Source organism: Aotus nancymaae, unplaced genomic scaffold (genome assembly GCF_030222135.1).
Source record: "Aotus nancymaae isolate 86718 unplaced genomic scaffold, 86718_ANA_hifiasm-v0.15.2.pri h1tg000029l, whole genome shotgun sequence".
NCBI classification, from domain to species: Eukaryota; Metazoa; Chordata; class Mammalia; order Primates; family Aotidae; genus Aotus; species Aotus nancymaae.
Genome location: NW_026988442.1, coordinates 43,415,059 through 43,442,264, shown reverse-complemented (window position 1 = coordinate 43,442,264; position 27,206 = coordinate 43,415,059). Strand labels below are relative to the sequence as shown.

At 39.5% G+C, this 27,206-nt stretch overlaps 1 protein-coding gene across 6 annotated transcripts; it reads left to right on the top strand.

The window, feature by feature from the left end:
• The first annotated feature begins 210 nt into the window (after nucleotides 1-210).
• On the top strand, nucleotides 211-26,181 carry DHRS9 (dehydrogenase/reductase 9). Of its 6 annotated transcripts, none has more exons than XM_012440656.3 (5): nucleotides 211-456; nucleotides 12,353-12,725; nucleotides 13,908-14,166; nucleotides 21,852-22,015; nucleotides 25,567-26,181. In XM_012440656.3, exons 2-5 carry the CDS (start codon nucleotides 12,413-12,415, stop codon nucleotides 25,788-25,790), a joined length of 960 nt encoding a protein of 319 aa, XP_012296079.3. In that variant the 5' UTR covers nucleotides 211-456; nucleotides 12,353-12,412; the 3' UTR covers nucleotides 25,791-26,181. The 6 variants fall into 6 exon arrangements, with proteins under 6 accessions (XP_012296079.3, XP_012296081.3, XP_012296078.3 ...); XM_012440658.3 differs by lacking the exon at nucleotides 211-456 and adding an exon at nucleotides 5,390-5,579; XM_012440655.3 differs by lacking the exon at nucleotides 211-456 and adding an exon at nucleotides 5,605-6,004.
• Nucleotides 26,182-27,206: the final 1,025 nt, after the last annotated feature.

The window sequence follows — 27,206 nt, the reverse complement described above, 5'->3', positions numbered from 1 at the left end:
TCATAATTTGAAAAGTATCAAAACAATGCATCAGGCAGCCTACAAAATTTTTCTGTGTTATGTTATCTCTGCTGCTGAATTTGGTCAAGAGATTGTACTCATCATAAAATGAATGTTATTAATCATTTTTAAGTCTCTTCTAAAAGTGGCTAAATTTATACTGCTGATTCCTTTTGAAACGTGAGCTACAACTTCTTGGCTTTTATGAGCTATTCGAGAGAGATTTAGTCATCACGTTGTGTCACGATGGGAGTGACTCACAGAGCAAGGAGAGGACCTGAGGACTCCTCACACATGTAGTACTCAGAGCTTGACGGAAACCCAGGCACCTCGACCTCAAGACGATCAGCTTGGCCGGGGTGGCACAACTCTTCCTTCCCCGTGCACAGCAGGAAGGCTGCCGTCAGCTGAGCAAGTCCACCAACAGTTTCTGTGTCACGCTTCATCTTTAATAAGGTAACTAGATGACAGTTTTCGTCATTTATTCTTTTATTTATCAAGTCAATCTAAACTTTCTTTGATTTTTCTCACTTTTGCAGAATGAATCAATGGTCTTTCAAGCTGTGGTCAACTGTTGCTACTTCTTTTAATGTAACATATTAGAACGCAGTGAAGGGAGCTGGGTCCATCTCACCATAGAAATGATATCAGTGTGACCTGGGATCTTGCCTTAAACTCCTCCAGGACTCTTACTGAATGTCCTTTAGCATCCTAGCATCCCATTTCCATTTGTATTTTGTTATTTTCTCTGTGCCTACTTGACACCCTCTATGAATCTTATGATTATTTGGAAACTGGAGGGGAAAAGTTTCCAAAAAGCGCAGGAATCTTAGGTGAGTTTCTTACTGAAGCAACAGATTCACTGTCAACTGCAGGTCTGATCTGTTAATCTGTTGGCTTTATCAATATTATCAGATGTCAGTTTATGTGAACACATACACATATACGCTAAACTGAGGGAGAAAAATGCCTCGTAGGTTATGAAAAAGCAGGGAAATTCCCAACAGTTCATATTTGATCCCTGGATCCTGGGGTGGTAGCAATAAGCCTGCTTCAGGTATTTACTCCCCATTTTATGACCTGGTGGTTTGGTTTTTTAAATAGTGATATGGCTCTCTTTCAATGGCTTGATGTTTAACAGGTGTACTTCAATAAATACATTTTCAAATCAACAATCAAGTTAGAGTTGTACAAATGGCTCTGAAATGTCCTGCTACGCTATTAGACCAAGGGCACAGATTGTGCTTCTGTGCTATATTGATCTTAGTAACCCTTGGCATATATTAACTGCTCTAAAAATGTCCTTGGCTACACGCTGCATAAAATGAAAGTTAAATGTTACACCACCTTTGTATTCTATTTTTAATATTCAAAGAGGTGCTCAGATTTTAGAACAAATCTCAATGTTTAAGTACACATAAAAAATCATTAACTCATACATTTAAAGGGTAGAAAATGGGAATCAGTGTTAAAACTCTTATAACAAATGGCACTATCTTAACGGACAGTGTTTAAAAACTCAGACCTTTTCTTCTGCCTAAAGATCACTGTGGCTGAAATATATTGAAGTTTCAAATATGTTTTTGGAATCAATACATACGTTCTATGTTCTAAGTTTTCCTTAAAGCCTGTGACTACGAATGCTAATTATACGCAACATATAATCTTTCTCAGCTAGTAATTTTTATACAATGACCATAAATAAAGTAATCATAGCTTTAACAATAATTCTTAACCTGTTAATACTGTCAGGAAACATTGTCAAAATAATAAACCTAGGAGGGACTCGGGATAATTAATGAATAGTTATGGACATGATGGTGAATTATAATTTAAAAGTTTTGAAGGAAGGCAAAAGAAAAACAGAGGTGCTTTTATCCTTAGAACTAAAAATGCAAAATGCAAATCCAGCAGATCTCCGTATGTGAGGGAGTTGGTCCACATCTGCTGGGAGGAGGGCAGTTGTGTCCCGATGAGGCTGTCTGAGTGAATCTGTAGCGGAAGCACACATGAGCTCCATGCCTCGCTGTCCCACTCCTCAAAGCACAGTTTGGCAGCCGAGGATTACCTCCCACCTTCAGGGAAGCAGGAATCAAGGGAAGTGTAACTAACCAGAGGAGGAGCTTCTTCATCCATTGAGTAAGGGACTTACCCTCCCATGATGATAAATACTAACTCAAATATATCATCAGCAGGATAATAATTATTATAATTATTATTGCAGTCAGACTCTTAAAAAAAGCATTTGTTGATTAATGCAAGCACATTTAACCTAGGGTCCCTTGGCTCCATTAAAAAAAATTTTTTTTTTTGTTCAGATTTCTGGGTGGCCCATTTGAACACTCTTCACAGAATCATAATTCTTTTTTTTTTTTTTTTTTTTTTTTTTTCTTTTTTGAGACAGAGTTTCGCTCTTGTTACCCAGGCTGGAGTGCAATGGCGCGATCTCGGCTCACCGCAACCTCCGCCTCCTGGGTTCAGGCAATTCTCCTGCCTCAGCCTCCCGAGTAGCTGGGATAATAGGCACGCGCCACTATGCCCAGCTAATTTTTTGTATTTTTAGTAGAGACGGGGTTTCACCATGTTGACCAGGATGGTCTCGATCTCTTGACCTCGTGATCCACCCGCCTCGGCCTCCGAAAGTGCTGGGATTACAAGAAACATAATTCTTTAGTTTGTGTCAATAGGTTCCAGTGTCCATTTTTCTTAAAGTGCACCAGAAATCTCTAAAAGGCCACTTGGGTTTTTTTTTTTTTTTTTTTAAAAACAAAACAAACAAACAAACAAAAAATAGTTCTTTTTTACCTCAATGAAAAGGAAAAAGTGAAACGGAATGCTGTGTAAGTTAACTAGGTTTACAATATTTAAAGGTATAGGGGGCATACCTGTTCAGTGACTTTCAGTATTAAGAAAGCCTGTGCAAGAGAACTCCTAAAAGAGAATGCTTCAGGAGATCATTGCTCAATGCTTTCTATTTGATGTATTTTGGTAAACATCATAGTTGTTGATTCAGCTTGGGCCACAATTGCAACACATTGGAAGTAAAGAAAGATTCTACAAACTCCTGTCAGTGTGGTTGACTAGCTTTGGTATTGCTTTCTAAAAGGAAACACTTCACGAAGTTATGTGGAAATAAAATCAACTGGTCTGGGAGGAACTATCTAGAACTCTACATTGCTTATGAAAAGTATACCTCACAATAATATTGAGATATTTTCTGTTCTTTTTTTTTTTGATGTGTCATTTATTTTTAAGGAACAGAGGAAGGTAAATAAGAGAAGTGAAAAAAAAATCCTATTTAAACTTTTTTACTATGAAAAGAAATCCAGGAAGAGAAAGTTAAGAAAAGCAGAAGTGATCAAGGAGAGCACTTGTAATCTTTTCCTTTGGCTGCTGACAGGCAGTTACTATAAATCATTGTGCATGGTGTCTGAAAGACAGAATTAGTTCTCCTTTCTTGGTTTCTTTTGAATCTTTGTGGTATGGTAAAGAACTTTTGATAAACTGTTCTTGTGCCCGCTGTCAACTCAAAATGTGTTCATCTCTTTGCAGTTCTTCTTTCTCTTTTCACACAGTTTAAAAGTTCAGAGATTGAAGTTGTAGTTCTGGTCACTCTCTGGCAAGTGACCATAGTTATGACCTATACTCTACACAAGAAATATCTTGACAATTACATGAGATAAATATTACATAAACACTTTCCAAAACTTTTTAATGTTATCGAAATTGGAAATGTGAATATTATAGTATAATTGCTATTATCCTTTTGCCCCAGCAATTCAGAGATCTCAAAGATTAATCCATTTATCACTAGAACTCTGGAGCTAGAGTAGAGGCTTCCTTCATTCCTTCCTCTTTTCCTTCTTTGCTATACAACATTTAGCAAACATCAACATAACGGCAAGTATCATGCAAGAACTGGTGATGTAGAGAAGTGTATGCATAGCCCAGAGTTGAGTGGGAATGCAGACAGCAGTGGTAGAATTCAGTGGTCTGGGTCAGTCCCGGAATCACCACTACATTTGTAGCTGGGGCCAATTAAACAGACCTTCTGAATGTGTTTCCTCCTCTCTATAATGAGGATAATTTTATGGTAAGGTGTAAATAAGATAAATATTTATAGATCCTAGAAGAGGGCCTAGAACATGTTAAGTACTCAATGAACCATAGTAGTTATTATCATTCCTCCCTGTCTTGGTCAACCAGGAACTTGAGGACCATAGATTTACTAGGAGGATATTTTGAATTCTGTGGAGTCAGCTGGCCACCCATCAAAGGGTATCCCAGAGGAGCTTGTAGCGGCTCAAGCTCAAAAGGCACGGCTGGAATCCAGACCTCACAAATACTATGAGGACTAATTTGGTAATTTCTAAAGTCATAAATGGTATCATACATAAGTTTGGCTTTGCTAATGGCCTCTGTATTAGTCTGTTTTCACACTGCTATAAAGAGCTGCCTGAGACTGGGTAATTTATAAAGGAAAGAGGTTTAACCAACTCAACAGTTTCACATGACTGGGGAGGCCTCAGGAAAGTTACAATTATAGCAGAAAGTGAAGGAGAAGCAAGTACCTTCTTCATGGTAGCAGAAGAGAGGAAGATCGCAGGGGTAACCACCACTTTTAAACCATCAGATCTCGTTAAGAACTGCCTCACTATCAGGAGAACAGCATGGGGCCAACAGCATGGGGTAAACCTTGAGGGAGTGACCAAACGGGAGGTGATTGGATGATGAGATTTGGGTGAGGACACAGAGCCAAACCATGTCAGCCTCCTATCCTCCTGATGACAAAAAGATGTTTTAAAATACTTATATATAGAGAAATTAATGCTTACAGCATAAGGATATGAGTAATTTTTATAAGGCAACACAAGTTTTCCATTAAGGCCATTAAAAAAAGAAACTCATCAACGTGACACTACAAAGGAACCAAAGACTACGTTTCCAAAAAAGTAGTTCTAGTGCTGTGATGTTCTGGAGTCCCCAAACTCGGAAGCGCTACAACAGTGGTTCTCAGCTGGGGGATATTTTTTCCCCAGAAGACATTTGGCATTATCTGGAGACATTTTTGGTTGTCACAACTGGGGGAGGGGTGCTACTGCTGACTAGAGAGTAGAGGTCAGGGATGCCACTAAATCCTATGCTACAATGCACAGGACTGACCCCACAACAAATAATTACCTGGTCCAACATATCAAAAGTATTGAGGTGGAGGAACCCATGCCTAAATAGGAGCAATACACAGAGTAGACTGCCTCATAAAGTGAAAGCGATTCATTCTGCCCTGAAGATAACAAGGCAGACATTAGGTCACTTTACCTCACTCAGTACTCTCCAACGTAGATGTTGTACTTCTATTTTACAGGTAGGAAAATTGAGGCTAACAAAAAGTTAATTTGTCCAAGGGCCCTCTGATGATAGTAACACTGGGATGGCATCTCTGCCTGCTTGCTTCTGAGGTTCGGAATCCTAACTACTGCTCTACTGCCTCCAACCAAGAGATTTACGCCCTATTAAACAATTTGTTGTGAGATAAATTGAAAGACACAGCAGATAAGCAAACAACTGAAGCAACTAAGGTCAGTTTCTGGAGTTTCTAAATGGTTGGGACCAAGGGGCCATGCAGAGGCGATCACAGCTGGCATAGTGTGGTTGAGGTAGCCCTATTAATTGCTGTTACTCATTTATTTCTCAGTGGTCGATGAACCAATTGGCCATCAGTTAGCTTTGTGTATAGGTCATGTTCTCACGGCTCTGACCCAGGTTGCTGCTCAGAGGTGGCATCTTGGCTAACATATTACTAGAGGTCAAAGATATGTGTGTGTTTGTGATTGACTTAGTCAAGTGGTCTAGAGCAGAACCAGCATTTCTGGACAAAAATACTTGGGTTAAGGACAGTGTTAGCAAAACTCTAGGTCAACATCGGCAGTTCCTAGGATTCAGACTGTAGGCCTGAACGACCCTCAGCCCAGAGCTGTACCTCATGAGGACAATGCATTTTAATGTGAGTCCATTCTTAACAGCAGAAAAGTGCCTGTTTGCTTGTCACCAGGGAAAAATGGGTTTGCATAGAGAAGGTGGAGATTGAGGGGGAAGCGAAATGGATGATGAGGAGTAAAGAGGGAATCCAACTACTTTGGTCTGAGCTTTTGTTCTTCTCTGGTAGCTGTAGGGGTGAGCCTACCAATGTGTAGATAACAGGTAGTGTGGTATCCAAGTTACTATATCCAAAATTCTGGGGTTCTTACTTATCTTGTGCATGACATCCAAAGCATCCCAATAAAACTTTCACAGAAAAAAAGAAGCTTTATTTTCCTTTGCCAAATTTTAAACTTTTTATTCTGAAATAATTTCAGAATTATGGAAAAATTTAGAGACTAGGACAACCCAGATTCCTCAAATATTAACATTTTACCACATCTGCCTTCTCATGCTGTCTTTATATACATAGGTATATGTGTGGTTTTAATAGGCTTATTTATTTATTTATATACATATCATTATTATTTTCTTGAACGTTTGAGAGTAAGTTGAAGACGTGATGCTCCTTACTCTTTAAATACTTCAACGTGTATTTCCTAAAAAGTAGGCCATGTTCTACATCATCATAGTATAATTATCAAAATTGAGAAATTAATATTAATGCAATACTATTTATCAAATTTTAACATCTGATTCAAATTTCACATACTGGCCTAATCACGTTCTTTCTGAAAAAAGAAAAAAAAATTGATCCAGGATCACACGTTGCATGTGGTTGTTGTATCTTGCTGGTCTCCTTTGATCTGAAATGGTCCTCGGTCTTTCTTTTCCTTCATGACTTTGATGTTTTTGAAGAGTACAGCCATATAGTTAGTAGCACTGGAAGACGTTTCCCCATGCATAATCAGCTTTGGGTACTGCACAGTAGAGCTGTTGTATTTCCCTGTGTGCCATATCCGACGGCATGTGACACTGGTTTGTCCCATAACTAGTGATGTGAAGCCTTATCACTTGGTTAAGATGGTATCTGTCAGATTTTTCCACTATAAATTACTATTATTCTCTCTTTAATTTGAAAGTACATGACAGGTAGATTCTTTGAGATTCTTTAATTACTGCCTCTCATCCGAATTTCACCCACTAGTTTTAGCATCTATTGATCATTCCTGCCTGAAACCCTTGTTGCTATGTCAGTTGCCAAATGGTTATATTCTAATTCCATCATTCCTCAGACACTTATTAGATGGGCATATTAATTCTGAGGAAATCTTTTCACTTTACCCTTATTGATTGATTTACCTCAGAATGGATTCATGAATTCATATCTTATTCAATGGATTATTATCCACTATTGGCTTTGATGCTCAAATTGTCTCATTCTTGGCCAGTGGGAGCCCTTTCCAGCTGACACCTATGTACTAGTGATATAACTCCAGCATTCTTTGAGCACTTACTTGCTTGTAGCATAAGATGCTCCAGGCTTATTTTGTACATTCCCATCCCAGCTCAGCCCTGATGTTAGCTTTTCCAAAGCACATGAACACAATGTTTAGAAATCAGTATCTGAGCCCTTGGTATGTTCACTGCTATTGGAGTGTCATTGTTTCTAGCTCATCAGGTAGATCTAGAAAATTAGCTATTTCTTTTTTTTTTTTTTTTTTTTTGAGACAGAGTCTCACTCTGTCGCCAGGTGCCAGGCTGGAGTGCAGTGGTGCAATCTTGGCTCACTGCAACCTCCACCTCCCGGGTTCAAGAAATTCTCCTGCCTCAGCCTCCCGAGTAGCTGGGACTACAGGCACGCACCACCACGTCCAGCTAATTTTTGTATTTTTGGTAGAGACAGGGTTTCACCATGTTGACCAGGATGGTCTCGATCTCTTGACTTTGTGATCTGCCCACCTTGGCCTCCCAAAGTGCTGGGATTATAGGCGTGAGCCACCGCACCCGGCCTGAAAGTTACCTATTTCTATATTTACTTATTCATATTAAAAACCATGAGTTCTTACCGATTCTTCCAACTATAATCCCACTCCGCAGGGTTCGTTCCAGCTTCTCCCTTTTCATATTTGCTGCTCCTCTTTCTAACAATGTGAAGCCACAACTGATTTACAGTTGACCCTTTAACAACACAGGGATTAGAGGCCCCATGCAGTTGAAGATTCACATATAACTTTTGACTCCCTCAAAACTTCACTTATAGCCTACTGTTGACCAGAAGCCTTACCAATAACATAGTCAATTAACACATATTTTGTATATGTATTATAATCTGTACCTTTATAATAAAGTAAGCTAGAGAAAAGAAAATATAATTAAAAGCATAAGGAAGAGAAAATACACTTACTGTTTTTTAAGTGGAAGTGGCTCATCATAATGGTCTTCATCCTTATCATCTTCATGTTGAGTAGGCTGAGGAGGAAAAATGAAGAGAGGTTGGTCTTATTGTTTCAAGGGTGGCAGAGGCTGAAGAAAATAAGCACCTAAGTGGATCCAGGCAGTTGGACCCCATTATGGGATCCAAACAACCCATGTTGTTCAGGGCTCAACTGTGCTTATTTTCTCAATCAAATAATTTGAAATATTTGGATTGTCTGTTTTCTAGTTCTGGTGGTGGCATGGATTTTATTTGTTCTTCTCATTGAATTGTACATATTTTTTGGAGTATGTCCTAGGAAATTTGGATTGGCATGACTGTCACAACTACAGCTACCTCAGAAGTGAGAATAATTTTTTAACACTTGAAGTGAAATACATAGTGTTACAAAAGAAACCTACTGTATTGAAATACATCTAAAATATTTGTTTATTTTATTATCATATGGTGGCAGGAACAATAACCACCATAATTTTGAAGTAGTAATCAGCATTAATCATACTTTGAGATAACTCCAACAAATGCAGTGTACCATGAAAATATGTACTTTTTCTATTAGTAACAAAATCACAGGCAATACAAATACTACCATAGTTTGTTGTTTCTTTGATAATTGAAGATTGTGCTAAACTTCAGTTACAGTTTTGAAAAAAAAAAGATGGAATCTTTTTCCTATCCAGTTGGAGAAATCCCTGAATTCTATCCACACACCCTCTCAAAGCTCTGATGGCATCCCTTTGCCTGATATGCTTTCATAGATGCCCAAGTCATCCATCTAACTGAATTCAATCCCTTTGGGGCTGGTAACCCAGTTTCATGCACAGGAACAGAATATATCCTCCTTGTGTCTTTCCTTCCCCTATTCCCTCATCTACTTTCCCTCTGGGACCTTGAGTCAGTTATTATACTGTGACAGAGGAGGCCATGAGGGGAGATGACCCTGTAGCCACAACTTCAGATGTCAGATGTTGCTTTTGGTCAATGGACTTTTATCCCAGCCTCTCAGCAAGCATGGGCAAGCTGTGAAGTGTTGACTTTATCAGCTCAGCTTGTCAGCTTGGACATTTCTCAGCCCAGCCCAGAGTGGAGCACTTCAGTCCCCAGCGCCCCTCATCTGTCTCATATAGTGGATAGCACTCCAGTCCCAGTGACCTTGGCAAATCACTTTGTTGCTTTGAGCCGGTTTCTGGGGCAAAGAAAATGCCCTTTCTAACTCAAAACACTGTTGAGAGGACAAAACGAGTCTTGTGTGTGAAAGTGCAGCATACGATGCCTTACTAATGTATGCCATATTTTACTGTTACTCCCTCATGCATGCCCCTGGAAAAATGACAACAAAAACTTCCAACTCTCTGCTCTAGAGAACATAAAACCCCACAAATATTTGTCTTCTTCAAATAATTCCCCTAGGAGTTTAGATTGCAATGAAAGCTACAGATCTATTCAGAAAATATATTAAACATTTAGCCATTCAGTGATTATTTACTGAAGGTAGATTTGAGCAAAACACTGTACTAGTTGAATTCATAAATATGAAATTTCCTTAAAAGGTTTAAATATGTAATTTTGTACTTCCTCTCCCATAATTACATGTTTGTAATGTATTTGAGAAGGGGAAATTCTGCTACGTGGACATCGACTTTTAACAATTCATAACTCCTACACAGAAAAGAGTTGGAAAAACTATACCAAGTTATTAAGCCACAGTAGTCTAAAAACTTGACTATTTTAGAAATAGTCATAGTACACCACAAGAATCAAGTAGGTTTTCCAAACTTAACATATTTTAATATTCCCCTGAGGTAATTTTTATCAACTGATAAGTTTTTTTTTTTTGAGACAGAGTCTCACACTGTGCTGGGGCTGGAGTGCAATAGCATGATCTCAGCTCACTGCAACCTCTGCCTCCCAGGTTCAAGTGATTCTCCTGCCTCAACCTCTCAAGTAGCTGGGATAACAGGCACATGCCACACTCCTAGCTACTTTTTTGTATGTTTAGTAGAGAGGGGGTTTCACTATGTTGGCCAGACTGTTCTAGAACTCCTGACTTCATAATCCACCTGCCTCAGCCTCCCAAAGTGCTGAGATTACAGGCGTGAGCCACTGTGCCTGGCCAAAATGACAATTTTATCCTTTATTTTTTACTTTAGTTAAAGATCTTCTGGGGAAAGAAAGATAAAAGCAGAGCCCAAAAATTTCTTGAGACATGAAGAAGACATTACATTGAATTTTTTAAAATCTGAAATAGTCTGTTTCTCATATAGCAGTAGAAATAAAGTGTGTGTGTGTGTGTGTGTGTGTGTCTGTGTGCATGGTGTTTAAAATTCTGTATGTTTGTATTTCTTGATATAGAAAGAAAAATGTACACATACAGAAAAAATGATGAAAATGCACAAAAATATTGAGTCAAGTGTTACAACCATTACTATCTTCTTTTTTCCTATGTTTTTTCTTGAGCATAAATTACTTTTACAAGCATTTTTTAAAATAATCCAAAGGAAAAATCAGAAAATAACTGTAAGAAAATAAAGTCCAAAGTCTATAAACTCACTTCGCCTAGAAGTTCCTTGTTGAACACAGTGTCCAGGAATAGCTATGATTCCAAAAGCATCCGCAAGTTATGAACTTTAACTCAGGGCCTACTGATTGTTCTCTGTGAGGCACTCAAAGCCCCTCTTGAGTCTAAGGGTGGGTCAAGAATAAGGGCAATGATGTTGCACGGACACAGGAGGAAGCTTTTTGGGTCATAGAGGAAGAAAATAAAGTCTTTCCCACATGTGGTGCTCTCTTTAGCCCTTCTCCCTTCCACAGGCTAAGAGAGCCAATTCAGACCTGCTCCTCTGTGGTGAGGGAGCTGATGATCTCTTTCTCTTGGGCTGCCCCGTGGTTATGAGTGCGGAGGGCTGGGCCCATAGTACTCAGACCTGAGGCAGCCAACCATACAGCCTTGGCACCCAGGCATAGCCCTCAGGTTCCTGTCCACTTGCTCTTTCTGAATGGCTTGCTGTTCCCTGGCACCAGTACCCCATGGTAATATATGCTGAGGGGAAATGCAGATGCAGGATTCTGAGGAAAAGGGAAAGAAAGCCCTCTACCTGCTTGATTTTAGGCCCTAGGCTACCTCTAACCCTGAGAAAATTAATTTTCCAAGTAGTTCTGCTGCATATATGGTCAAATCTTCAGTTTTACAGCATAAATTTGCTTTACTTTATCCTCTGTCCATGTGATTTTTTTCCCACAGGAGATAGGTGTTCAGAGAAGACAGAACTTGAGGATATGGGAGTCTGGTTTGGGACATGGTGCATTGCCAGCATTGCTCTCTCAATCGCTTCCCATGTATCTGACCCTTTCTTGGTGAACTCACTTGTTGCCTCCCACTTTAATACTCCTCTGCATTGGGTTGTAACGATCTCAGAATTGGGTTGAAGATTAACATTAACCCATTTAAAATACGAAAATGGAAATCAAGTTGGGGATATCTTCTTAGTGGCAACACCAAAATGCTGTTCTTCTCCTGACAGTTTGAAGATAATTGGGAATATGACAGAACAATTAAAATGGACTTATTCATTCTGATAGATTTTAAGCCCATTCTAGCAAGAGGTAAGATTTATGAACTAGCAAGAGGTAAGATTTTACTGTAAGAGTCTGTCTTCCTGATAGACGAGTTCACTCCTGGGATTAATGCCATCACTCCACACAGCTCCAGTTGGTCATGTCAACTCAATGGCTTATGTCAATTGCCATGGCCCCCCTCCTCCCTCTCTTCCATTTAATTCTTCCGAATACTACTTGGTTAGTTTTTGCATTACTTTAGACGAGCAATTTATCATTTAGATGGCCATCTTCCCAACAACCAATCAAATAAGAGTTATTGCTTCTTTAACTTTCTATTTATTCATACGAATGCATTAAAATATGTCAAATTCATCAGTCCTGGTTTATAATGCCTTGGTGGTTCTAATTTCAATTTTCTTTTTCACTTTGAACACTCAGGACACCATCTTCTTTTATTATACAAGAAAGGAGTGTACCTATCAAACACAGGGGAAAAAAATGCTCTTTTGGGTATTAGGCCTCCTAATCCTCTGTGTTTTTCTGTGGACTTGTAAAGGAAACCTAAAGATTGCAGACATCACTGATAAGTACATTTTTATCACTGGATGTGACTCGGGCTTTGGAAACTTGGCAGCCAAAACTTTTGATAAAAAGGGATTTCATGTAATCGCTGCCTGTCTGACTGAATCAGGATCAACAGCTTTAAAGGCAGAAACCTCAGAGAGACTTCATACTGTGCTTCTGGATGTGACCGACCCAGAGAATGTCAAGAGGACCACCCAGTGGGTGAAGGACAAAGTCGGGGAAAAAGGTGAGAGACATGGAAGTGGGGAGGATGGAACAGGGATAGGGAGGTAACGAAAGCTAAATAAAATGCACTCAGGTTTTAAATGGCCTTTCAACGAAGTGTCTTCTAAATACCAGCTGTGTACTTCTCTAATCTTAGGATAGCTTCTGAGTAGTCCCAAGTACAGGCTGTCTGTGTGCATGAGAAACACAGCCCAGAAGACCCTCGGGCCTAAGTCTCAGGTGAATTTAGAGCTGAGATGAAAGTATTGACTTTTCATGGTCTTCTCCTGGGAAGTGCTATTCCCTGCCCCCACCCCCACCCAACATACAGCAAAGGAATGTAGGCTAAAATTTACAGGAGAATATGGGGGCAATTACCAAATTGCTATCTGGATACCTGGGACCCACTTCTCACTACAGAATGATTCTAGAGCTCACATATTTTCAATGAGCGAGGTTAAAAATGGCCTGATAATTTGAGTATGAGTGTCTCAAGTAATTAAGGTAGAGTAGTGAGCCATTAAATGTTTATTCTGCAATAGATTCTGCGAGGATGACTGCATTCTGAACTAGAATAATTTTAATTGGCTTTGAATGAAGTTTGAAATATTCTCATGAATAAGATGTTGGGATCCACAAAGGAATAAACAAATGTCTGTGGTATTTTTTCTAGTACATCTTGATCATATGTAGCTGAGAGTCTGAAGTTCAAAAGCAATGATTTGACAAGGCTTCGATTTTTAACACTTGAATTCCAACACCTTTAACAATACTGTTTCCCATTTTAAACAACCCAAGCAAATGACTGAATTCTTAACCAAAAATAAGTGTGAAGTAGATTGATACCACTCTTTGTCCATGCAGAACATTGTATAAATATCCTCTGGCCTTACCATCTAGCAAGGCAGGAAAAATAGATCAATTTACTCTACATCTGAGATTAAAAAGCAGAAAGACTCACTCACAGAATTTCAGTATTTGACATTCAGAACCAGAAATAGAATAACAGTGAGAACTTCAACTATTTCAATTTAGCCTCCCACCCTCTCTGCTATCACTTCCCAAAACTGCAAAGTATTTCAGAGCAGGAAAATGACTTCAAGGAGGAAATGGCAGCGTTGTGCAAAGCAGTGGCTGTATTTTCATCAAAGGTGGCAAATAAGTACTACCTTACCACACTTCTTTTCCTTCCTCTCTGTCCTAGGTCTCTGGGGTCTGATCAATAATGCTGGTGTTCCCGGTGTGTTGGCTCCCACTGACTGGCTGACACTAGAAGACTACAGAGAACCTGTTGAAGTGAACCTGTTTGGACTCATCAGTGTGACACTAAATATGCTTCCCTTGGTCAAGAAAGCTCAGGGGAGAGTTATTAATGTCTCCAGCGTTGGAGGTCGCCTTGCAATAGTTGGAGGGGGCTATACGCCATCCAAATATGCAGTGGAAGGTTTCAATGACAGCTTAAGGTAAATCAGATTAATTGACATCTTAGGAAATAATAGCTGCAAACATTTACTGAATACTTATTATATACAAGACATCCTATTTAGTACCTTTTAAAAAGTCTACCGTATTTAATTTTTGTGAGTACAGAGTGTGTGTGTGTGTGTGTGTGTGTGTGTGTGTATATATATGGTTATCAGAGATATTTTGATATAAGCATACAATGCACAGTAATCACATCAAGGTAAATGGAGTATCCATCATCCCAAGCATGTATCCTTTCTTTGTGTTACAAACAATCCAATTATATTCTTTTAGTTATTTTTAAATGTACAATAAATTGTTATTGACTGTAGTCACACTGTTGTGCTATCAAATACTAGATCTTATTTATTCTATCTAGCTATATTTCTATATTTCTGTACACACTAACCATTCCCTGTCACCCCTACTACCCTCTCAAGCCTCTAGTAACCATCTCTCTACTTTCTGTCTCCATGAGTTTGTTTTCATTTTTAGCTCTCACAAATAAGTGAGAACATGTGAACTTCATTTTCTGTACCTGGCTTATTTTACTTAACATAATGGCCTTCAGTTCCATCCATTTTGTTGCAAATGACAGGATCTCATTGTTTTTTATGGCACAATAGTACTCCATTGCATATATGTACCACATTTTCTTTATCCATTTGTCTGTTGATGGACATTTAGGTTGCCTCCAAATTTTAGCTATTGTGAACAGTGCTACAACAAACATGATAGTGTATATATCTCTTTGATATATTTATTTCCCTTCTTTGGAGTATGTATCCAGCAGTGGAATTGCTGGATCACATGGTAGCTCAATTTTTAGTTTTTTGAGGAAACTCCAAACTGTTTTCCATAGTGGTTGTACTAATTTACGTTCCTACCAACAGTGTACGAGGGTTCCCTTTTCTCACATCATCACCAGCATTTGTTAGTGCCTGTCTTTTGGATATGTGCCATTTTAACTGGGGTGAGATAATATTTCATTGTACTTTTGATTTCCATTTTTCTGATGATCAGTGATGTTGAGCACTGTCCATATACCTATGTTCCACTTGTATATCTTCTTTTCAGAAGTATCTACTGAGATCTTTTGCCCATTTTTAAATTGGATTATTAGACCTTTCCCCATAGAGTTGTCTGAGTTCTTTATATATTCTAATTTTTAATCCCTCGTCATGTGTGTAGCTTTCAAATATTTTCTCCTATTCTGTGCATTGTCTTTTCACTTTTTTATGGTTTCCTTTGCTGTGCGGAAGCTTTTTAAATTGATATGATCCCATTTGTCCATTTTTGTTTTAGTTGCCTGTGCTTGTGGCCTATTACTTAAGAAATCTTGACCCAGCCAATTGTCCTGGAGAGTTTCTCCAATGTTTTCTTGTAGTAGTTTCATAGTTTCAGGTCTTAGATTGAAATCTTTAATCCATTTTATATGATTTTTGCATATGGTAAGAGATGAGGGTCTGGTTTCATTCTTTTGCATGTGGACACTCAGTTTTCCCGGCACCATTTATTGAAAAGAATGTTCTTTCCCCAATATATGTTCTTGACACCTTTGTCAAAAATGAATTCACTGTAAATGTATGGATTTATTTCTGGGTTTTCTGTTCTGTTCCATTGGTCTATGTGCCCATTTTTATGCCAGTGCCATGCTGTTTTGTTTACTATAGCTTTATAGAAAATTTGAAGTCATGTAATGTGATTCCACCAGTTTTGTTGTTTTTGTTCAGGGTGGCTTTGGCTACTTTAGGTCTTTTGTGTTTCTATATAAATTTTAGGATTGTTTTTTCTATTTCTGTAAAGAATGTCATTGGTATTTTGATAGGAACTGCATTGAATCTGTAGATTGCTTTAGATACTATGAACATTTTAATAATACTGATTCTTCCAATCCATGAACATGGAATATCTTTCCATATTTTTGTGTCCTCTTCAATTTCTTTTATCAATGTTTTATTGTTTTTATTGCAGAGATCTCTCATTTCTTTGGTTAATTCCTAGGCATTTTATTTTATTTTTAGCTACTATAAATGGAATTACTTTCTTGATTTCTTTTCTGGTGTTGTTTGCTGTTAGCATATAGAAATGCTACTGATTTTTGTATATTGGTTTTGTATCCTGCAACTTTACTGAATTTATTTGTTCTAATAGTTTTTTATGTGTGTGGAGTCTTAGGTTTTTCCAAATATAAGATCATATCATCTGCAAACAAGGATAATTTGACTTCTTCCTTTCCAGTTTGGGTTGGAGCTCCGTTGCATGTTTTCTGTTTTTGAGGACTCTCCAAAACAAATCTTGCTGCTTTTAAGATCCTTTCTTTATCCTTGACCTTTGGGAGCTTGATTAATAAATGCCTTGAGGCAGTCTTCTTTGGGTTAATTCTGCTTAGTGTTTTATAACTTTCTTGTACTTGAATATTGGTGTCTTCCACTAGGTTTGGAAAGTTCTCTGTTGAATAAACTTTCTACCCCATCTCTCTCTCTCTACCTCCTCTATAAAGCCAATAACTCTTAGATTTGCCCTTTTGAGGCTATTTTTTTAGATTCTGTAGCTATGCCTCATTCTTTTTTTTTTCTTTTGTCTTCTCTGACTGTATTTTCAAATAGCCTGTCTTCAAGCTTACTGATTTTTTTCTTTTGCTTCATCAGTTCTGCTGGTAAGGGGCTGACACATTCTTTAGTATGTGAATTGCATTTTTCAACTCCAGGATTTCTGCTGATTCTCTTTAATTATTTCAGTCTATTTGTCAAATTTATCTGATAGGATTCTGAATTCCTTCTTTGTGTTATCTTGAATTTCATTGAGTTTCCTCAAAACAGCTATTTTTAATTCTCTGTCTGAAAGGTCTCATGTCTCTGTCTCTCCAGGATTTCTCTCTTGTGTCTATTTAGTTCATTTGGTGAGGTCATGTTTTTCTGAGTGGTCTTGATATTTGTAGATTTTTTTTTTTTAATGTCTGTACATTGAAGAGTTAGTCTGGGCTTGTTTGTACCCATCCTTCTAGGGAAGGCTTTCCAGATATTTGAAGGGACTTGGGTGTTGTGATTTAACTTTTTGGTTCCTGCAGCCGTATATCTTCATTAGGGGACACCCCAGGCCCAGTAAGACTGCCTATTATAGGCTCACAGAGGTACCACCTTGGTAGTCTTGGATAAGATCTGGAAGAATTATCTGGTTTACCAGGCAGAGACTCTTGTCCTCTTCCCTTACTTTCTCCCAAACAAGTAGAGCTTCTGTCCATATCCTAAGCTTCCTAGAGCTGGTGGAAGAGTGACACAAGTGCCCCTGACCGCCATCATCATTGGAACTGCGCTGCGTCAGACCCAAGGCCCTCTGTAACATCACCTGGCTACTGCCTATGTTCACTCAAAGCCCTGAAGCTCTACAATTAGCAGGTGGTGAAATGAGGCTTGTGTTCTTCCCTTCAGGGTGACAAGTTCCCCCTACCCCTGGGTGGGGTGCCCACAGATGCCAACTGGAAGCCAGGGCCTGGAGTCAGAAACCTTAGGACTCGCCTGGTGCTGTATTCTACTGTGGTTGAGCCAGCATCCAAACCACAATACATAGTCCTTCCCTCTCTTCCCTCTCCTTTTCTGAAGCACAAGGAGTCTCCCCCTATGGCCACCACAGCTGGGAATGTCCTAGGTTGCACCTGAAGCCAGCATGTCTCTGAGTCTCACCCAAGGCCCATGGTGAGTACCTTGGGTATTGCTCCTGATTTTTCAGGGCCCAAGGGCTCTTTAACCAACAGGTAATGAATTTTTCTAGGACTAGTTTCTTTCCTTCAAGGCAGTGGGTTTCCTTCTGGCCCAGGATTAGTCTAGAAATGTTGTCCAGGAGGTAGGGCCTGGAATAGGGGCTCAGGACTCTACCTCATGCCCTATCCTCCTGTGGCTAAGGTGGTATCCGAGTCCCAAGACAAAGTCTTCTTTATTCCCCCCTCACCTCTCCTCAAGCAGAGGGAAGAAGTCTCTCCCAGAGCTGTGAGCTGTGCTGTCTGGGGTTGGGTGAGGGGTGGCACAAGCACTCCCTTGGCTGTCCAAGCTGGCATCTTACTAGGACTTCCCCAGGAATTGCAGTCCTTGTGACCTGGACTGCGTTTCAGGTTTATTTAGAACCCCAGAGCACATGAGCCCACAGTGGTGAGGTACCTGGCATTCAGGTTCCATCTCCTGAAATGGGCAATTCCTCCTCTGGCTAGGGCTGGTGTGAATGCTCCCTCTGTGGGTGCTGACTGAGTTCTGCCTGGTGTTGTTTTTCACTGTGACAGGGAAGCACTGAGTTCCAATGCAAAGTCCCACAATCCCTGTGCTCTCCCTCCCACCCCAAGTATGCAGATTCTGTCTCCATGCCACACATAGACGGTCACTGCTGGCCTATGAAGGGGGAGTAACATCAACAATTCAAGACTATCTTTCCGGCCCTCTTCAGGGCCTCTCTCAGTGATATGAAGTTAAAGTTAGGTACTGTGATCACTCATCTGAGTTTTGGTTTTATGAAGTTTTTTTGTGGGGTTTTTAAATTTGGTGTTTCTGTGGGGAGGATGATCAGTGAAGGCTTCTATTTGGCCATCCTGCTCTAGTTTAAGTTATTTCCAATGTATAGATAATGCCACTAAAACTAAAAGAGATTAATAAACTTGCAGCTGCTAAGTGGTAGAACCGAGATTTGAACTAAGTGTAACTCCTTTTTACTTTTTGTCTTAACACATGATGCTTAGAGTGGCAGCAAATTTATATTCAACTGATCAGTTTGTCAAATAGTTAGGGGCTCATATAGAGAGGCTAGATCAGAATAGGCTTCTCTGTTGGTTTGCTGTCAGTTGCAGACACAACAGTACCATCCTATTTAAACCTTCAGTAGAAAACCGCCAGTTCTTAAATAGCTTCTCCATGCATGCTGTCCAAGCTTTATAGCTGCATTCCATGAGACTGGGGAAGTGTACTTAATCCATCTTACCTGGAACCAGAACTTACCACCACCAGTTCAAATCCCCTCAAGTACAAGTATTTTTTCAGTCAAGATTCTGGCAGGAAATGGTGGCACATTAAAACTGGGTAAAAGGCACAGAGTTTGCTTAAAAGACTATTTATAAACATATGTGAGGTATCTACCAAAATCCCAAAGGATAGTATCTAGGGACTAATGACAATAGGGGCATTTCTCTTCAGAGGACTGAAGGGACAAAGAGATAGGGCAGTTTCCAGAACCTGGAGACACAGAGGCTGTTGTTTTCAGTTACGAGATCAGATAACCAGTGTTGACACCACAGGAGGATAACTAATCTGACCTGCTCACCTCTTTTCTGATCTCCCACTGGAACTTTCAATAGACTGAACTCAGCAGAAGCCAGAGTATAGTTAGTGCAGGTAAGCCTCCCAGGATATGTGCAGACAGAGGGTGGAGGAAAGGGCTAGAGAAGCAAATGAAGATATTCAGTTGAGTGGTGCTACCATAGGCAAGTGAGACGACAAAGTTAGGTATATATAGTCTTTCCTTTGACTCATCCATTTATTTATTAGACTATTATTTGTTGAAGGCGTATGTTAGAGTTTATGATCTATACCATGGACATAGGTTTAGTTTACTAACAAAAGGTTAAAAATATTCCACTGAAATTGATAAAGATAGAGCAACTCCATTTTCCCATTTGATCAGGTTGCCAAGTTTGATTCTCCTAGGAAATAAACACAATAATATTGGAATAATTCTTCCAAAAATTAATGTGCATTTGAATCACCTGGGGATCTTTTTAAATGCAGATTTTGATTAAGTGGATCTGAAGAGGGGCCTGAGACTCTACATTTCTAACAAGCTCCAGATTCTGCCCATGGTTCAGGGATCACACTTTGAGTAGCAAGGTCATGAAGTCTCTTTCACTGACCTTTAGTCATTAGTCTCTTTCATCGACCTTTGGTTCCACTCTACAAGCAGCAGTAGCATAATAAAATTTTCGTATATGTACTTAGAGATTTACTCATCTTTAAAAAAGATTTCAACAGAAGGATTTGTGAGCTTTGCCATGCAGCTATGCCATGCCTAAAAGTAATCAATTAAGAGTTTTTTTCTTAAATGAATCATGGGACTAGTATTTTAAATGGTGTTAAGTAGGTAGGCCGCAATCCAGCGGCAACGCCACAATTTTGATATGTAGGGGGTTTAGGGGCAGCAGTCCATCTGAGAGAGGCCTGGGCTCCTAAAGCTGCATTTTCCCAGCATGCATGCTGATTTCATATGGTTTTTACTTACCTTAAGTCAGAGGGCTTAAGCCACTTGTCGCTAGTACGTTATTTTCGTGAGTGGGGTGGGAGAAAAGTCTTCCTGAAGCTTCTTGGCACTGCTACCTCCACCATCTAAAGGAAATCAGACAACAGGTGAATAAAACATAAGTAAGTTGGGAAATAATATTTTTTAACTTTAACACAAGTCATATACCTTTCAGAATCTTTCAAGGTCAAGTTAACTTGCATTTTTAGTAAAATATATTTCAAACTTTACAATAGTAATGGTGCTAGAAAGCAGAACCTAAGAAAAAATAAATTACATTGTAAGTTTACTAACAGAGCTTTTTAAAAATCCTATGAAGAGTTCTATAAAATGAAAAAATACTTCCTTTTATTATATATTCCTGGTAGAAACAGAAATCAAATTTAGGAAATGATTGTTCATACACTAGTTTTTTAGACAGGTGGTCCCTGACTTCCAATATTAAAAGTGACTCTTCGACTTTACAATGGTGTGAAAGTGAGATGCACACATTATAAAATTTTCTTAGAATTTGGAATTTTATCTTTTACCAGCAGCAATATGTGGTACAATACTCTCTTGCAATGCTGAGCAGTGGCAGGGAACCCCAGCTCCCAGTCAGCCATCCAATCGCAGGACAAAGAACTGCTATCCCGCAGGGCCCTGTATGGCCAGATGATTTTGCCCCACTGTGGGCCAGTGTAAGTGAGCACGTTGAACGTAGGGTAGGCTAAGCTGTGATGTTCGGCAGATTAGGGATATTAAACACATTTTTGACTTAGGATATTTTCAACTTACAATGAGTTCATCAAGATATGACCCCATCTGAATTCAAGGAGCATCTGCATATTGGTTTGCTTTAAAGAAAGGGGCACTATGATTCCTGTAAAATCTTGATGCCTAGGGAATGAGTAGGCTTTTGGTTTTCTGCAGCAGCATGATAAAAAAAAAAAACTTGGTCAACAGCATAGGGAGCAGGTTAGTCATGTCAGGGATTATCGTACTGTGTCTTTCAGCGTGTCCTCATTTGTGCTGCAATCTCCTTACGTTCCTGGAATGGACGTGAACTTGTCCATCCAGGCTATCATTAGTTCATTTCACCATAAAGTGGTTTAAGTACTGATAAGAAACCTGTCCTTAACCTGAATGCTCACTAAGTTAATGAAGAGAGCATGGAGAACACTCTAGGAAAAACAACAGTGGCCTGGGGGTGGGTCCACCCAGATCCCTTTCCTGTCCTGCCGTTAACTAGCCCTCACTTCACCACTCTCAACCTGTTTCCTCATTTGCAAAATGACGGGAGGATAAGATACTTCTGTCCAATGCACCCAAATCTGTGATTCCATGAAAAGATTCACAAGAAAATCGTCACCCAAATAGCAAGTATTTTCTAAACGGACCTGGATTAAACATCTTCAATGGGTTCTTTTCACAGACGGGATATGAAAGCTTTTGGTGTGCACGTCTCATGCATTGAACCAGGATTATTTAAAACAAACTTGGCAGATCCAGTAAAGACACTTGAAAAGAAACTCGCCATTTGGGAGCAACTGTCTCCAGACATCAAACAACAATATGGAGAAGGTTACATTGAAAAAAGTAAGTTTCTGGGTGGTGCCAGAGTCCTCTGGAATTCTTTGTCCTGCACAGCATGAAGGAGATTCAAATATAGATGAAATAACAAGGTTCTCAGAGTAAGACCCCAATAAGGACCTTAACGATGGATCAGGGATCTCCTATTAATTTCAGTGCCATCCCTTGCTTCTGTTTATAAACATTTACTGAGCAATTACAAACTGCCAAGTTATCTGCTAAGTACCTTATGAATTATATCATTTACTCCTCAGAAACTATTAGAATAATGAGCAGAGGCTTGGAAAAGTGAAATGTCCTGCCCAAGATTACACAACACCTCCTAGTCATGCCTGGACCTGAGCCCAGGCAGGCGACTCGAGCCCACATCTTCGCCTCTGCCATACCTCCTCACCAGCTGTACGCTTGGCATTGTGTAAGGATTTATGGTGGTTACAAAAGATAGAGAAGGTTCAGCCTCTGACCCTTAACTAGTTTACAATCTAGTTCACAACAGGAAGTAACCAAGCAAGAATGTAAAACAATGAAGCAATGCAGCACACAATAAAACTGATCCTTTACTTCTTGGGGTAATCCAACAGCCCGTAAGCGGCGCTAGATGTTGTGGTTTCTAATTGCCCAGGGAATTCAGACCAGGAAAAGAGCATTGCTGGTTAAGAATGGGGCAGGTCAGGTTTGAATGAGACCTAAAGGACAGGAAAGAATTATTTGGGTGGAAACTCTCTGGAGCAGGAACACATGGAGGAGGAGATGGAAAGAGAGGTAACATAAGTCAAGAGATTGAGTCAAAGATGGGAGAATAATAATAAAGAGAGTGATGGCTAACAAATAGTAAATATTTACTAAGTACTTGTCACCATTCTAAGTGTGTTACATGGATGCTCACTTAAAGTCCCTAAATAAGCTCTATTATCATCTTCATTTTATAGAAATAGAGGCAAAGAGAAATAAGTTACCAAAATTGTACCACCAGTGGGTGGAAGAGCTAGATTTGGACCCAGACAGCCTGACCCTGCCATTTCTGCTTGGCCATGGTGCTATAATGTGAACAAGGCATTAAGGGCTTTGGTCAAACTCCTGTTATCAGGGCTTCCCTTCTACCACAAACTACCTGGCTCAGTAAAAGTTTACTCGATATTCCTCAAATACTTACCAAGCTCCTGCTTTGAGTTGAGCAAGGTTCCACCTAACTATGTGTAGCTCTATCCCTCCAAACTGTGCTCATGCCTCTTGATCAGTGGACTTGATAAGACAGTCAACTGTGGCAAGGTTCATGGTCAGGAGTTTTCAGGGCAGAGCCAGAAGCCAAGTCGGACCTACCTGGAGAGGTTTTTAAAATGACTGACTCCTCTGACCACCAGTACCCAAACACACACACATACACACACACACACACACACACGGAGGTACACGCATTATCTGTATATCAACTGAAATGTCTGGTCTGACAAACGTCTTAGTGCTGACATGTCACTATAGGTTTAGAACCACTGCCATCAAATGCTCTACTTCTCAGTTCCTGACTCTAAAGTTTCTGTCTAAGACTGAACTTAATACTTCAGAAACAAAACCCCTCATTTAAATGAGTTTTCTGTTTGACATCGACACCAATACTTTTTAAATGCCTTTGAACATATTTCTGACATCCATCTCCAATTATTTTTGGCTTGGTTCCCGGTTCACGTGTTCTGCCTCAGAAATGTCAAAGGCATTGAGCCCAGTTTTACACTGGTTGTTCCTATTAGAGTTTCCAAGTCAGGACTTGGAGATCAGCCAAAGGTACAGTCCCAAAGTAGACCACAGATTTAAAGTCATCTTTTCTTAATTTCCTGAGCTGGGATAGTAGGAGTTTAAAATAGCCACTAAGACTTATTAGGTTCTTTGAACAACTTGTGGCCAATGGGCCTGAAGTTGAAAGAAAGATCTAACATTAAAAACTTTCCCTTGAGAAGACACAACTCAGGTATGTTTTAAAAGTATGTGAGAATCATATGGTAATTTTGGGGGTAACCTCTATGCCATTTGCCATAATGGCTGTACTAATTTACATTCCCACCAACAGTATACAGAGATCTTTTTTTTCCACGCCCTTGTCAATACTTGTTACCTTTTGTCTTTTGATAATAGACATTCTAACAAATGTGAAGTGATATCTCATTGTGGTTTTAATTTGCATTTCCCTGACGATTAGTGATGACAAACATTTTTTTCATATACCTGTTGGCCATTTGTATCTTCTTTTGAGAAAAGTCTATCCAGATTCTCTTCCATTTTTTAATCGGCTTATTTCTTTTCTTGCTGTTGAGTTGTTTGAGTTTCTTGTATATTTTAGCTATTAACTGTGCATAAGATGTAAACTTTGCAAATACTTTTTCCCATTCTATATGTTGTCTCTTCACTTTTTTTAACTGTTTCCTTTGCTGTGGAGAAATTTTTTAATAGGATACAATCCCACTTATCTCATTTTGCTTTTGTTTAGTTTTGTGCTTTGGGGGTCATATCCAAAGAAATCCTTGCCCAGTCCAATGTCAAGAAGTATTTCCTTTATGTTTTCTTTTGGTAGCTTTTTTTTCATATATATAAATAGAGTTGAGGTCTCACTATGATGCCCAGGATGATCCTGAACTCCCTGGACTCAAGTGATCTTCCTACCTCAGCCTCCCAAAGTGCTGTAATTACAGGCATGAGCCACCATGCCAGGCCTCTTTTTGTAGTTTTATAATTTCAGGTTTTATGTTTAAGTCTTCAATCCATTTTGAGTTGATTTTTTTATGTGGTGTAAGATTCAGTCTCATTCTTCTGCATATACTGTTTTCCCAATACCATGTATTGAAAAGACTGGGATTCTAAACCACCACCAACCCCTTGCAAAATACCTACCTCTCTAAAGGTACCTCCACTCATTATTCAAACATTTCATTGCATGAGACTGGGATCCTTTTAGCTTCCTGAGTCAGTACATTTGGGGATGATTCTCTCTTTATTTACAGAATCATAAAGGCCTGCGGTATACAACTGTACACTCACATCCACACATTGCATGCACATACACGCACAAGCACATGTGCAACCTACAATTTCTACAGATACAGAATCCCCTAAAACAAATTAGAAATCAAACATACAACTTGCTAGGCTTAGGGGCCTCTTAGGCTTTATGAAGTATTGTTTCTTCATTGCTTTAAAGCACTGGCTCTCAAAGTTTGATCCCTGGACCAGCAGCATCAGCATCGTCTGGAAATTTGTTAGAAATGCACGTTCTTGGGCCCCCAGCTCATACCTCAGTCAGAAACTCTGGAGGTGGGACCCAGAAACCTGGGTTTTAATGAGCTCTCTAGTAGATTCTACTGCCCACCCAATCTTGAGAGCCGCTGGTCTACAGAGAGCACTGCAGTATCCTTTTCTGAGGAATAGATAGTAAATCCTCACAATAAGCCTCAATTATAATGGACAATTCAGAATAAATACCCTTGTATACATCCTACCCTTTGTATCCTAGACTTCCACTCTGCCGTCTCTTTCTTCCAAAGAGTAAATGTGCTTTTGTCTTCTTTTAGGTCTAGACAAACTGAAGGGCAATACATCCTTTGTGAACATGGACCTCTCTCTGGTGGTAGAGTGCATGGACCACGCTCTAACAAGTCTTTTCCCTAAGACTCATTATGCTGCTGGAAAAGATGCCAAAATTTTCTGGATACCTCTGTCTCACATGCCAGCAGTCTTGCAAGACTTTTTATTGTTAAAACAGAAAGCAGAGCTGGCTAATCCCAAGGCAGTGTGATTCAGCTGACGACAGATGCCTGCTCCAGGCTATGAGATTGGCTGATTTCAAAAGCACATCTCCTTTTCTCCTTACCTGCTCCAACCTGGACTCATTTAGATTGTGCTTGTTTGGATTACAAAACGGAGTCCCACCATCGCTGGTGGTGTCCCAGGGTCCCTGCTCAAGTATTCTCTGAAAAGAAGAACTGGAATGGTACATCACATAGGCAAGTCCTGCCCTGTATTTAGGCTTTGTCTGCTTGGTATGATGTAAGGGAAATGGAAAGACTTGCCCGTTCAAAATGATCTTCACCGTGGCCTGCCCTGTGCTTATGGTCCCCAGCATTTAGAGTAACTTGTGGATGTTGAGTATCATCTCTTATCTAAATATTAAAGATAAGTCAAACATTTTCATGAGTGGATAGATATGTTCTGTTATCTTGCTGAAAATGCCTCTGAAGGACTGAAGCTCAGTTCTGAGAAGCTTTGAAAAGGACAGGAAAACAAAGGGTGATCAAGCATTGTGTGACACTGGCATAAGCTAAGGGCAGCAGTAAAACAGTAGATGGAACTGCAAAGAGAAGGAAAGAAAAATATGGGAAAAGGAACGAGAGGACTGTAAAGAAGAACACACATAAAATATATGTGCATTTGTTCCATGTATTTTATATATAAATTATATATAATATAAATTATATAATATATATTATACATATAAAGATTACATATAATTATAATTATATGTATAATTTAGATATACATGTACCTATATATATTCATATATATGGAGAGAGACTCCCTGACACTCAGACAAGCCTTCCTAGAGGTAGCTATGGAGGATGAACATCCTATTCAAGGCCACTAAGAACACTGATGCACACAGTTTTCTGGTGGAAAAATATCATGACATAGTAACTAATCATTCCAAAAGAAGAAAAATGTAGGGTAATTGATTTATTCTGGTGATCGTAAAAGTAACAAGATCCAGACTATGTGGCACAACTTATACCTGAGAGGGCTGGAAATCCTGCATTTGAGGTGTTTTTCAAGCCCCATGAGGATATAGAGCTAAAAGGCTCTCTTTAGCCTACAGTTACAGTGGGATTTGATCTGCATCTTGCTTGTATTCATGGTTCTAAATTGACCCTGGGCCCACACGCCATCCAAAAGAAAGAGTTCCCTAGATAGATGTTTGTCGATTCCAGTAGCCAGGACCACTTGCAAAAGTTTGTAGAACATTTATAAGAAGAAGCTTGCAGTGGTACAATGCAACATTTTTTGCATGATAACACGGCGTAAAAGAGCTAGTGAAATTAGCTAATGCACATGTGCAAGTGTGCACGCACCCACAGAAACACACATGCATATACACAAATGCTTAACATATTGCAAATAGGGCCGGGCACAGTGGCTCAAGCCTGTAATCCCAGCACTT